General features: G+C 32.8%; 1 protein-coding gene across 1 annotated transcript in view; it reads left to right on the plus strand.

The window, feature by feature from the left end:
- Positions 1-11,616, plus strand: part of MIGA1 (mitoguardin 1) — a 42,172-nt gene extending 30,556 nt beyond the window's left edge. Inside the window, exons 10-17 of the mRNA XM_034437036.3 lie at positions 1,022-1,140; positions 1,291-1,363; positions 2,354-2,440; positions 2,812-2,910; positions 3,180-3,314; positions 9,745-9,798; positions 10,320-10,436; positions 10,563-11,616. Of these exons, the coding sequence (XP_034292927.2) occupies positions 1,022-1,140; positions 1,291-1,363; positions 2,354-2,440; positions 2,812-2,910; positions 3,180-3,314; positions 9,745-9,798; positions 10,320-10,436; positions 10,563-10,751 (873 nt within the window). The 3' untranslated portion in view covers positions 10,752-11,616. The remainder of the gene's footprint in view (positions 1-1,021; positions 1,141-1,290; positions 1,364-2,353; positions 2,441-2,811; positions 2,911-3,179; positions 3,315-9,744; positions 9,799-10,319; positions 10,437-10,562) is intronic.
- The last annotated feature ends 978 nt before the right edge of the window (positions 11,617-12,594 follow it).

Here is a 12,594-nt window from a genome sequence, read left to right on the forward strand (position 1 = left end):
CCCGGGTCCAGGATGTTATTCTTAATTTATAAATCTGTGTAACGATGAACCATATTATCTGGGAAACTGCTCTCTTCTATAGGACCACCTATTTATTACCCTGTTTCCCCCAAAATAAAACATCCCCTGATAATAAGCCCAATCGGGCTTTTGAGCGCATGGCAATAAGGCCAAATGCCTTATATTAAAAAAAATATAAGACAAGGTCTTATTTTCAGGGAAACACGGTATGTCCTTCAAATGTTCTTAGTATAGTTTGATAATATGCATATAATAGTGATGTGGCAGAAGACATTCACTTTGGACTGCTTTCTATGTGGAATGGGAGATTTGCAGAATGCCATTATGAAGGGCTTCTAATCAAGCAATTATTCATCTAACTATTTTTGACTACTAAATTGCAAAGTTTAAAAATGGTTGTAATGTTTTATGGTTTGGACTTTTATAGCTGGATTTTATTATGTTTTATTACATTACACTTTTGTCCTGGAATTTACTTTGGGAATTCATTTATTAAAAGGCTTTGATACTTTTCTTTATAACAAAAGAACCCCCCTTCCAGTTATATATATAATCAATGATACAAAATAATATTTTTTTACTTTCCTGTTTCTTTGCCTCATCCCTTCTTAGAGACCACTTAAGTCACTTATATTACTTTGGACTTTTGAGAGATATATATGTGTAAATTAATATCTAATTCTTTTCTGCATTTATCATGGCTAGATATCCCTTTTTTGGGTGAACAAAGCTATTTTTGCTGTCCAAGAATGTAATTTTCTGCCTTAATATACTTATTAAGTGGATACTTATTTCCCTATTCTTAATTTATCTTGGCTCTGCTGCTTTTACAAAGTAGCATGTCTATGGTCCACATGTTACCCTAACTTTTCTTTTACATATTTGATTTTCATAATGATCTGCAATGTAAAGTAATATTAAAAAGCAGGTGCCATTCAAAAGACTACAAAGGTGTTATGACTCTGAAAGTAACTTGGTAATAAAACTATTTTTTTTTTAGCTTACAGAACACAAAGAGAGCCGAAACTATTATCACCTGGATTCACTTTGCCACTGCCCATTATATGAAGAAGCTTTGCACATGGCAGAAGAAGGCAAGATTTATTCACGTGTCTTAAGGTAAAAATGTCTTTACATTTCTAAAAATCCTTATGGCAGAATTTCTGAAACATTATCAGAACTTATATTGATTGTTTTGAAATATGCCTAAATTAAAGTGCCTAAATTAAAGTGTGATTAAGTTTGAAATCTTCTTTATTTTGTGCGTAGGACTGAAATGTTGGAATGTTTGGGAGACAGTGACTTCCTTGCTAAACTCCACTGTGTTCGGCAAGCTTTTCAGGTAGAACTCTTTGAGACACATTTTAAGTCATCTTTGTGCTACTTATGACATATCTCTGTTAAATTATTACATAAATTACATAGAGGAGATTTGTAATCAGGACCAAACAAGTTACATAATCAGTATTATGTAGCTTTTGCAAGGTACAGGTAGTCCATGATTTATAACTAGTTGCTTAACAACTATTTGTTTACAACCGACCCTTAAAATTGGATTTATGACCTGGATTCAAAGTTCTGACATTTACTCCCTCTGTGGTCATATGACTGCATTTGGGATGCTTGGCAATCACATGATTATGTGACCATGATTTATGATATTTTTTTCTGAAAACCAGCTTTTACTTCTGTTTCTGGCAAAAAGAGTTTAAAATGTTTACAAAGAAACTAACTAGGGTGTTTAGAAGGCTGGCTTAGTTCAGTAATCAGATGCTATTTATAGTTGCATCTTCGAATATAATTAATGTTGTTTAAATTTAGCCATTTCCAAAGAAGTTTAAAATATTGGCACATTTGGGAAAAGCTCTACCAATCGTTCTATTTTCCAAGCACATATGTAGGCTTTGTTTCCAGTCCTTAAGATTGAAGTCTCCAAGAATTTCATTATTGATTGGAAAAAAAAAATTCTGCCATGGTTCATATAATAATTTAGGTACATGCTTATTCATGATTCTTGACAAAACTATATTTGGCTGGGGTCATACACTATGTTAAAACATAATCTGTGGATTATATATCACAGTGGTTTTATTCACAGAACAAGCTAAGCTAAAACTGAGCAAATGACATGATGGCTTAGGGCATTATGTGAATACAGCCATAGATTTCATTCCCCTTCTTGATAAAGCAAGTTTACTCAAGAAGAAGATAGTGAAATTTCTCTGAGTAATAGGGCCAAAAATTTAGATGGAATGGAACATTTGGTTTCAATTTTGAGTTCTAACATCTTTCACTCATTAATGGTTTCTTTTTCTTTAAAAAACAACAACAGGTCATTCTTTCAGACTCTGCAAATCGAATATTTCTTGCTGAAAGTGGCAGAAGAATTTTATGTGCTTTAATTTTGAGAGCAAGAAAGGTAAAACCTTTGTTGTTTTAATAACTGTATTGTAACAGGCTTGACCATTTAATGCCCTTATAACATGGATTAAGAAACAAGTATTCCTATTTTGGAAAAGTAGTATTCTCCTTTTAAGATTATAAATTTGGTCTACATATGGCAGTATTGTTCATAAGAGTTTATGGCTATGCTTTTTATATTTTCCAAATGTATTGTTTTACGTGTCATTTTCTAAAACATGTATACAAAGTCAGATATCAGAATATAGAATGCCTTATAGTGGAGATACCCTTTGACTTACAAATAAATAGTGATGTCAATTTTAAGGCAAGGATGAAAGAATCCATATAATGTGCAAGTTCTTCAGAGTTTTCTGTTTTCCTTTACAGAACCCAAAGAAATTTGAGGAAGTATTTGATGAAATGATCTCTTTTTTAGAACAAGCAGATCAATGGATTCATACTGAAATGGAGTTGGCTGCTTATGGGGTATGCTTTCAATTAAGTGTTTTAACTTTTTTTTTTTTTTGGCCCTAGATAGCTATAATTTCTTTACTGAACTTTATTTTGTTTATATTTCAGGAACTCTGTTATTTTTATCTAGTTTATTTCTTATTTTATATTTACTAAGTTTGAATAAACAATTTGTTTAAAAATCACCAGGATTTTAATTGTAATTTATAGCATGGACTTGTTAATGGTTTTTCTTTTTTTATAAATGTGCTCAGTATCTTTTTAAAAATTTGATCCTCATGTAGGTGAAACACTTAAACTTTTATGATGTTGTTTTGGACTTCATATTAATGGATTCTTTTGAAGATTTAGAGAACCCACCCATGTCTATACAGAATATAGTTAATAACCACTGGTTGAACTCCTCCTTCAAAGAAACTGTAAGTCCATTTTTGTTTCATTCCATGATTCAGTACTGGCAGGAGATATCTACATATACTGACATCAGGCTGGGACCCAGTTTGTGGAGAGAAGTATTTTTCAACTTTTTAAAGTATAGATAAGAGGCAGTCTCTGTAGGGTTTAGAAAGCATTTTAAGTAGAATGAATAGGATGATGGCATTTCATTGAAAGAAAGTGGGATATGATTCTCTTGGATCCCCCGAGAAAAGGGTTGGGGTGTATTGCTTCCAAGTAAGATGAGTCATGCTTTGAATGAAAGCTTATTATAGTGCTTTCCTTTTCTTATGTAATGTTTTCAAAATTGCTATGGTTTATGTTTTCTTAGTTGATTTAAGTCTCTGATTTTTTTCATAATTTAGGTCATATTAATGTCCAAGTTTGAAGGAGTATAATATTCAATAATTCGATATGCTCCAGGTGAAGAAATGCCACTAGACATCTTACATAATGATCTAAATAACTGTTTCTCTTCTCCTTTTTGTTATGTTCCAGGTCAGTTAATATGTCCCTTGTTCGTGATTTAAGAACCAACACCAGAACTATGTATAATCAGCCTTTCCCTATATTCTATTCTATATTCTATCCAGTATTAGATCAGGTTAAAGGGTTGGTTTAGTGTTACGTATAGACTTAGGCAGGTTAAGCACCCACCCTCTCCGTTACCTATGGCTGATGGAGAGAATCTTATATTTGGATGCTGATAGCAATATTTTAACTAGATATATATCAGCTAAGGATACTATGTAGTGGTATTTGAGAATGGCTTAGAGAGAGAGCAAAAAGACACAGCTAAGAGAATAGTCAATTAAAAGACAGCTGAGTCTGCGGCAGGAATGTGGACAGGGCAAGAGACTCAGAAAAAAACTTCCCTAGTTTCTTGGGCTTTAAAGAAAATGGGGAAGAGATAACTTTCAGACCTACAAGATTTTATTAATGCAGCATTACAATAAAGAAGAATTAGCTCATGTGGTCCTGTTCTCTGTCTGGTCTAACTTATAAGGCTGGTCTGTTACTACCTTCATGGTAACCATGGCCCTCTGTCTCTCTCTCTCTATATACATCAACGTGACATTAAGAACAAATCACACTTTAAATTTTACTTTCTCAATTGGACAGGAAGACAGCATGATGAATATGTCACATTTAACATTACTGTTTTATCAAAACAGTTCGTTTGAGATTTAAGAGTGCAATAAATAGTCTACTAAGGGATGTAAGTATTTTTAGGGTAGTTTCAACTTTTGATATGTAGCTCAAGGGGGAAACATAGAATATATTGAAAGAAAATTCTTTTTGGATTTCATTAAGCTCACTATTGAACCTATTCAGTGGGAGTGATGAAATGAAAAATAATTTTTATTCTTCAGCCATCTTCAGTTCTCTTAACATTGTTACTGTTTTGGATTTTAGCTCAAACAGAAGAGCTGCTAAAATTTTTGTAGCATATTGTGACATGTTTGCAAGACATATTTGAGATCATAATATTTTACAGGCGCTATAGCTTAGATTCCACAATACATACAATACATTACAATTTGGAATGTCCAGATTGTTTCATGTTGCAGTTTTAAGGGACCAAGAATAAGGACAATTTGTCTGGTACTTTGTTGCTCTGCATTTTGCCTTCCCCTGCTTATTACAGCTAGGCAAATTATGATTAGAGAGTCTGTGAGATCATAGACTCCTCTTTAAGAGACAGAGTATTGCAGTCCTATTAAGGAACATAGTAGTGCCATTTTTTTTTAGCCGAGCCATCATCAGATGTAGATGATCATACTGTAATAATTATAGACCATTGGTTAGCATTTCTTTTCTTGGCAAAGAGCTTGATTATTTTGTAATCGCTCGGGATTCTTTCTTATCCTCTATGGTATTTATTATTTCCCCAAAAGTAATTAGTTGAAATTACTGAGAGATTTACAGATTAGTATTACAGGTAGTCTTCAATTTATGACAATTGAGCCCAAAATTTCCATTACTAAGCAAGACATTTGTTAAGTGAATTTTACCCCATTTTATGACCCTTCTTGCCATACTGTGTTCCCCCGAAAATTTATTTATTTATTTATTTTATTAAAATTTTATGCCGTCCTTCTCCCGGAAGACTCAGGGAGGTGTACAGCCAGAGATAAAACCCACAACAATATAAAAGTTAAAAGACGAATTAAAAATATTAAATAATTTGGTCGAAAAAACTAAAATAAAGACAACCCATTAAAATAACATTAGGCCAGCCCTGCTTGGTGAAACAATAGCGTTATAAAACCCTGTCTTATATTTTTTTGAACCCTGAAATAAGCGCTTGGCCTTATTGCCATGCACTTGAAAGCCTGATTGGGTTTATTATCAGGGGATGTTTTATTTTGGGGGAAACAGGATAGTTGTTAAGTGAATCACTGCAACTGTTAACCATGTTAACTATTAGTAACATGGTTACTACATGGGGAATCTGGTTTCCCCATTGACTTTGCTTGTCAAAAGGTCACAAAAAGTGATCACGTGAACCTGGGATGCTGCAACTGTCATAAATGTGAGACATTTGCCAAGCATTTTAATTTTGATCATGTGACCATGGAGATGCTGCAATGGTCGTAAGTGTGAATAATGGTCATAAATTACTTTTTTCTGTGCTGTTGTAACAGTTGCTAAATGAACTGTTTTAAGTCGAGAACTACCTATATTGATGTATGGATGGTATATTTCACGTTCATAGATTGAAGGCATTTTGTGGTTTCTTTTTTTCACTAGGGGTACAACTTTCTGCATTTTAGCCTATTGGTTGGTAGTCCAGCAACAAATCCACATGGATAGAGATTGCTTGGCTTCAGTGATCCATTCTTTAATACATCTCACTTCATTTTTACAGAGCATTGTACACGAGGCTACCTTTGGAGATTGTCCACAAACTGCAGATGTACAAGTCATGGCATCAGGAACTGCGACTGGAACTTGATGTTCCAGTCACAGTGAATCATCACTGGCATTTGGCCATTTCTGGATCCAATTCTAAATTCTGTTTTTAAATCCTTCGCAGCATCTTCATACATATACCTGAGCTCTAATAGCAGTGGTCCAAAGGCTGTAATATACTAATAAAATTGAGATTAATTTCAAAAGTATGCCATATGTTAGATTGGGTTAGAATTTGAACCCTATTTTGTTTCCATTTTTTAATCTAGAGTATATTTCTTTGCCTCTCAGATGCCTCTTCATCTGTCTTGGAAGCAAGTCTGACCTGCCATTGTTATCCGTTCATTCCTTTCTGTGCCAATCCAGCATCCAGGCTGCTGGATTAGTGCAAAATCTAGCTTACTCATTCTTGTTATTTCCTTTCCTTTCTTTCTTCTTTTTCAGAGAGATACATGCACCTTTTCTTTCTTGACTTTGTCTCACTTTGACTTCTACTGTTCAGTTCTTTCTGTGTTATTTGTACTGAATCTAATTTCTCTGCAGTTGACAGAGTTGTGAGCTTCACCATATTGCTCCAATTCCAGGAAGAGGAACAATAAATATGCTATATATTTTCTTCCTTGCCTGTTTCATTTGACCAGACTGGCTAAGATCTAGTAAAAAAATGGGAGACAATGGCTATTTGGAATTCTCTGAGAGGAAGTCATACATCTTATAGTGTGCAAGCTTTCATTCTGTTTTGAATAGTTTTACTTTCTTTTATTATATATTTTGTTTATGTCTGAACTGGTTTTGGCCAGTCTCATTTTACTTCCTAGTACTTAGAATGTTGTAGTACATTCCATTAAAATTCTGCTACATCCTACGGGAAGTAAAAGTCTAGATTTGCCATCTGTATACTGTATGATTCCAGTCCTTATTAGGACAAAACTGCTTAGCTTTATCAAAAACTATTTAAGCTATGCTTTTTCTTAGAATAGGTTTTTTTTTTCAATGTAGTCAAAACAAAAGAATTTGGTTATATATTTTTTTATGGTTACAGATAGTTCTTGTTCAGAAACATAGTGTCATATAAATATGCAGCCTTCTTTAAACACTGAGATTAATGACATATTTTTAAAAAGTTTTAAAATTTATCTATTTTAAAAGATATTTTCTAAAAATGTTTTTCTAAATAAGAAATAGCATAGCATGATTAGGTATCTGCAATTGGAACAGCTAAGAATGCTCTAAATAAGCATTATTAATCCTATCAATATTGATGAGTTAATGCTGATTAAAAGAATGAGTGTAACAAGAAGCAAATTATGTACAAACTGTGCAACATTTTAATTAAATTAAAAGAAATTAAAGAACAAAGTTCCTAATCTTTTATATATAGTAAGACAGATGTATTTGGGCATGTTCTTTACAGTACATAGTTCAGAAACCATTATTCCTGTTTGGCACACTGAAACTTTCTGTGGAATTGGAAAACTGGCATTAGTTGCACTTTGCTAGTTGGACCATACTTCTTTTAACCAGCCTCCTGTTTTTTAAAATGCTTAAATCTAGATGCTGCAAAATACTGCACTAGGAGGTAGCAAGCAGTGGATATTTCCACAAGAAAAATTATTGTGGTGCCAGAAGAGATAATAAAGAACTATTGCATAGTTGTAATATTGCATTGATATTATATTGCTTTATTTCCCCTAATTGCACAGGAAAATAATATTTCTTTGCAAAAACCTGCCTGCCTGGGAGTTCTTTTGAGTATATCAGAGCAGGAGTGGGTTCTACTTACCTTTACTACCAGTTCGCAACAGTGTCGCACGCACTTGCTTTGCTCGCAAGCACGCTCTTCTGCACATGCGCAGAAGCATTCTGATGACATCGGGATTGGTGGGTGGAGCCTCCTGCCAGTTTTATTACTGGTTCTATAGAACTGGTGTGAACCGGGGGCAGCCCACCACTGTATCTGTTTCATTTTCCTATAATCCCCAAACAGAAATTATTTGATGCATTGTAAATACAGTAATATAAGCCTGAGATCACTGCTTGGGCCCTTATTTATGTTTGTTCTATTTTGTTTTGTTCTTTATTGTACAAAAGCTCTTTAAAATACTTTGTTATAGAGGTATACTTTTTACATATTTGACTTGAACACCTTTAGCTTTCTTCTTGCTTTTATTTTATCTTGTTCTTTCTTAAATAATGTGCAATATTAATTCATTTAGAGCATAGAACATAAAATAATATGGTTTAAAGAGACCTTGGAGGTCTTCTACCATTCGAGACAAATGGCTGTCTCTTCTTGAAAACCTCCTGTGATGGAGTATATTTATCATACATATTCTTCTGGTTTCCCATAATAAGAGATATTTGGAAGCTTGCAAACAAATATTTCCTGGATTGATGTTGTTCAGTTTATGTTTGGGGAAAAAGGTGTTCGAAGGAAAGTATTTAAAATAGATCTGTGCAGTAGAATTAAATGGGTAGATAGGAAAAAATTAAGAACTAATGTAAACAAATCTAATATTATAGATGACAAAAATGCTGCTCAGGATGCATTGCATTGTTTTCTCCTTTTTAAGTGCTGCTCATGTGTTTTCCAATGTGCATTCTTTCCCATAGAATATAACTGATGTGATTCAATTGCATAAATAGCATGGCTTTTTCCTGTCCAATGGCTATTGAAAGGGATGTATGAAAGAGCCATGTAATTACCTTTTCCCGTGTACCAACAGTACTCAAATAATGAACATGTCTGCACGCATGTTAATTGAGGCAGGCTAATTGCTGGTTAACATGCACAGCACCATAATGTCCCAATCTTATGACTTCTTAATTGTGGTTGATGTGTTTTTATAAAGTTAACCACAAACCCAGCTCTGCTTATTGTAACTGGAATTTCAAACCAATAAGTAATCTGAATTTCAAACTTTGATTGCTACTCAAATGACTAGCCCCAGATTCAGATAACAATGAAGAAAGATAACAACAGGAAAGACATTGTTGTTAAAGAACCATGTTGCACATTGGAAAGATGTCAATGCATGCATTCCAGGTAGCTAACCAGAATGATCAGATTTTTGGTATCAACTCTTTCTGGCCTTGCCATGGATATTATTAGTTGGTGTCTGTACCTAAGACTTCCTATTCTGGATGGAGAAATATCTTTCAGCTTGTACACTCTATCATCCACCTTTGTAATTTTAGATCAGATTATAAATGTTTGCTGCTATCACAACGATACAGGTAGATTGTTAGCCACCAACTTACATTAACTTTTAGAAAAATGCTAAGGTGCATGAAGAAAGCAGGGAAAATGAGATGCAAATAGTATATTCTTAGCAATAAATACTGTACATTTTGTAAAATTATTTAAGTATATATTATTGCAAATTAAATATATTTTAAAGAGGTAAAATTGTTTTATATTTTATTACAAAATTATTATTGTAATTATACAACGTTTCATGCTTGCAAGTAAATAAACAAACAAAATATCTTACTTAGGCTGTGGCTTCAAGTTGTTGGTCAGTCCTGAAGCAAAAAAAGCAACAAATGAAAGTAAGTAGCCTAACATTTTACATTAGAAGACGTCTGTGCAATGCTATACATTTGTTTTGCAATGCCAATTGCTATTTTAGGACAATCTGTAGATTATTTAGCATTATTTGTGTATAACTATAGAATATGGTAAATTATTGACTTCAGAATTATGAATAAAAAGATAGTAGTGCCTGTTCTTGAACCATTTTTAATATAATTTATCATATGTGAAGTTACAGTTGAACTATAGGCAAAAAAAAAAAAAAAATCTCAATAGTCTCTCCAAAACCAAGGAAGATCAAACATGATTAGTGTTTGGTAAAGAGATTACTGGGGCTGTAGACTAGATCAGAAAGTTGTTGTTTTGTTTTTTTAAATCACAGAAGAAGGAAGTGGCAAACCCTCTTCATGGACATGTCATTTGGCCGCTTGGAGATGATTTTAAGTTTATAAGAGTTGCAGGTTTAAAGATGTCACAATTCTTTATACTGAAGATGGTAGGGTATGATTTGCCTTTTCTGTACCAATTATATCTTTAGGTTCCTGATGGTTTCTTTGCACATTTCTATGCTGTCTGTGAACATATTAGCCCTGTTCTGGCATGGGGATTTTTAGGTCCTAGAAATTCGCTGAATGAATTATGCAGCTACTTCAAGGTATGTGGCTTTATTTTATCAAAAGTTTACTGAATACCAATGAAAATAAAGATGAACTAGTAAATGTTTTATTAGACATCCTATTTTAACTAGAACCTTTTAATTTTTTTGCATTTATTTTGCTAGAATCAGATTCTTTATTTCCTGAAAGATATTTTTGACTTTGAAAAAGTGAGATACTCATCAGTGGATAATTTAGCTGAAGATCTTCTGCAATTGCTAATCCGGCACACTAATCTTTTATTGGTCTACTTTGGAGTAAATGGATGTCAACACCCAACAGCCAGTGATCTTGTAGACGCAAATGTACAATAAATTTCTGTTTTTATTCTTCATGTGAGCATTTTTTTACCTTTTTCTCCAACAAGGAAATTTAATATTGTTTCTTTCCGAGCAAGTACTCCAAAATCTACGATATTGTCAAATGTGGCCTCAGGGAGGTTTAAAAATATACATATAATTGCTTAAATTATTGCTGTACATATCATTTAAAATGATATTTCAATTGTCCTTGGATTTATACGTAACATGTATTTTTAAACTATTACATGAATATTATTTGTGGGGGATACTTTGTTCAGATTTCTTTGTGATGAAAGTGATACAAAAATACATGTTATAGTAAATAAGTTCCTCCCAGGTTTACAATGTATAAATTAGGTAGTACAAAGCTTTCAAAAGCTCTACCTGGTAATGTATTTGCCAAGATTTGCACCTTTTTTGTCTTAACTAATGTGCAATAAAAAAAGATATACGGTGACAAATGATATAGTTTTTGTGTGTATAAGCTATAATTTATAGTGTAGCAACTGTATCAATGCATTTGGCCTTGGAACAATATTCTGTGAGCACTGTTGTAAAATTTAAGAGTTAATATTAAGTTTTTATGTAAATGATGATGTTTTACGTTGGTTGTATTGCATAAAATCAGAGTCTGGTGAACCCTCGGCAGTTGTTTTGAGTAGTTAATAATCTCTACCATATTTATTTATTTAGTAAATGTATAGATTGCTAAATATATAGATAACTCTCTGCAGAGCTTTTAAATTTTTATACATACTATAAATAAATCCTTGTCTAATTGAATCTATTATTTAAAGTATATTTTTAAGGAAAAAGATGTATATTAAAAAGAATAAAAGAGTGAAAGGGTAAATACATGTTCCATTACAATTTTAAATATGTGTTTGTCTCTTTTTAAAACAACAGGGATGCCAAATTAATACCTTTAAGGTCTAGTTTGTGTGTCGTGCATAGATATGTTTTGTTTGATCATGGTTTATTGTATTATCCATAACTGAGTATATGAAGCTGTAAAACATGGTTTATTAAGCACAATGGCCAGATTCACACAATACACCAATCCTCAATCATTCCACATTTTTATTTAGATTTAGAAGGATAAATAAGCCTAAATGGATGCTGTGATTGCTCTCTGAAACAGCACTAATCCTAGCGTTCAGCCAGGAAGCTAGCTATTGACTGTTTTGCTCTGTTTCATACATGCATAGTGTAAGTGTTTATATTGTAGAAGTTTGTTGGATTGGATTTTCAAGAAATCCCTTGCCCAGTTCTGCCTTGCACTTCTCTGTCACAAAATTAAACATTTGATTTGAAATTTATCAAGCATTGAGATATCCTACCAGTTGAGTGTGTTCTGCATATTTATTGTTTTATATATTTTTATTACATAAACTTGGATAGTGATATTCCCTTGCATGAAGAAACATTCAATTCTACCCAGTCAGCACGTAAAAGTCCTAAGATACTGTAGCTGTCTAAAAATTGTGAATATATGATACAGGAAAATGTCATTTGAGTCTTTATATTATGTAATACTATACATATTAATATTTTCAGTATTCTTTTTCTGTCTATGTAAAAGCAAATCAAGATAAGTCAATCTTTTTCCAACTGCAGCAATTACAAGACCATTCCTTTTGCAAAAATGTAAAATGTGCATTTATTGCAAACTGCCCAGAGTCACATAAAAATGACATATAAATTGAGCAAATAAATAGATAATTGACAGAATCTTAATGTTTGATTAGTGGTATCTGAAAAGACATTAAGTAAGTGAAAAATTTGAATGGGCAGCTAATGGAGGCAGCGGCAGGAAAAACAAGATTAAAAAAGAGATCCTGGCTTAAAAGCAAAC

This window comes from Pantherophis guttatus, chromosome 3 (assembly GCF_059756535.1).
Source record: "Pantherophis guttatus breed Tessera chromosome 3, ASM5975653v1, whole genome shotgun sequence".
Classification (NCBI taxonomy): domain Eukaryota; kingdom Metazoa; phylum Chordata; class Lepidosauria; order Squamata; family Colubridae; genus Pantherophis; species Pantherophis guttatus.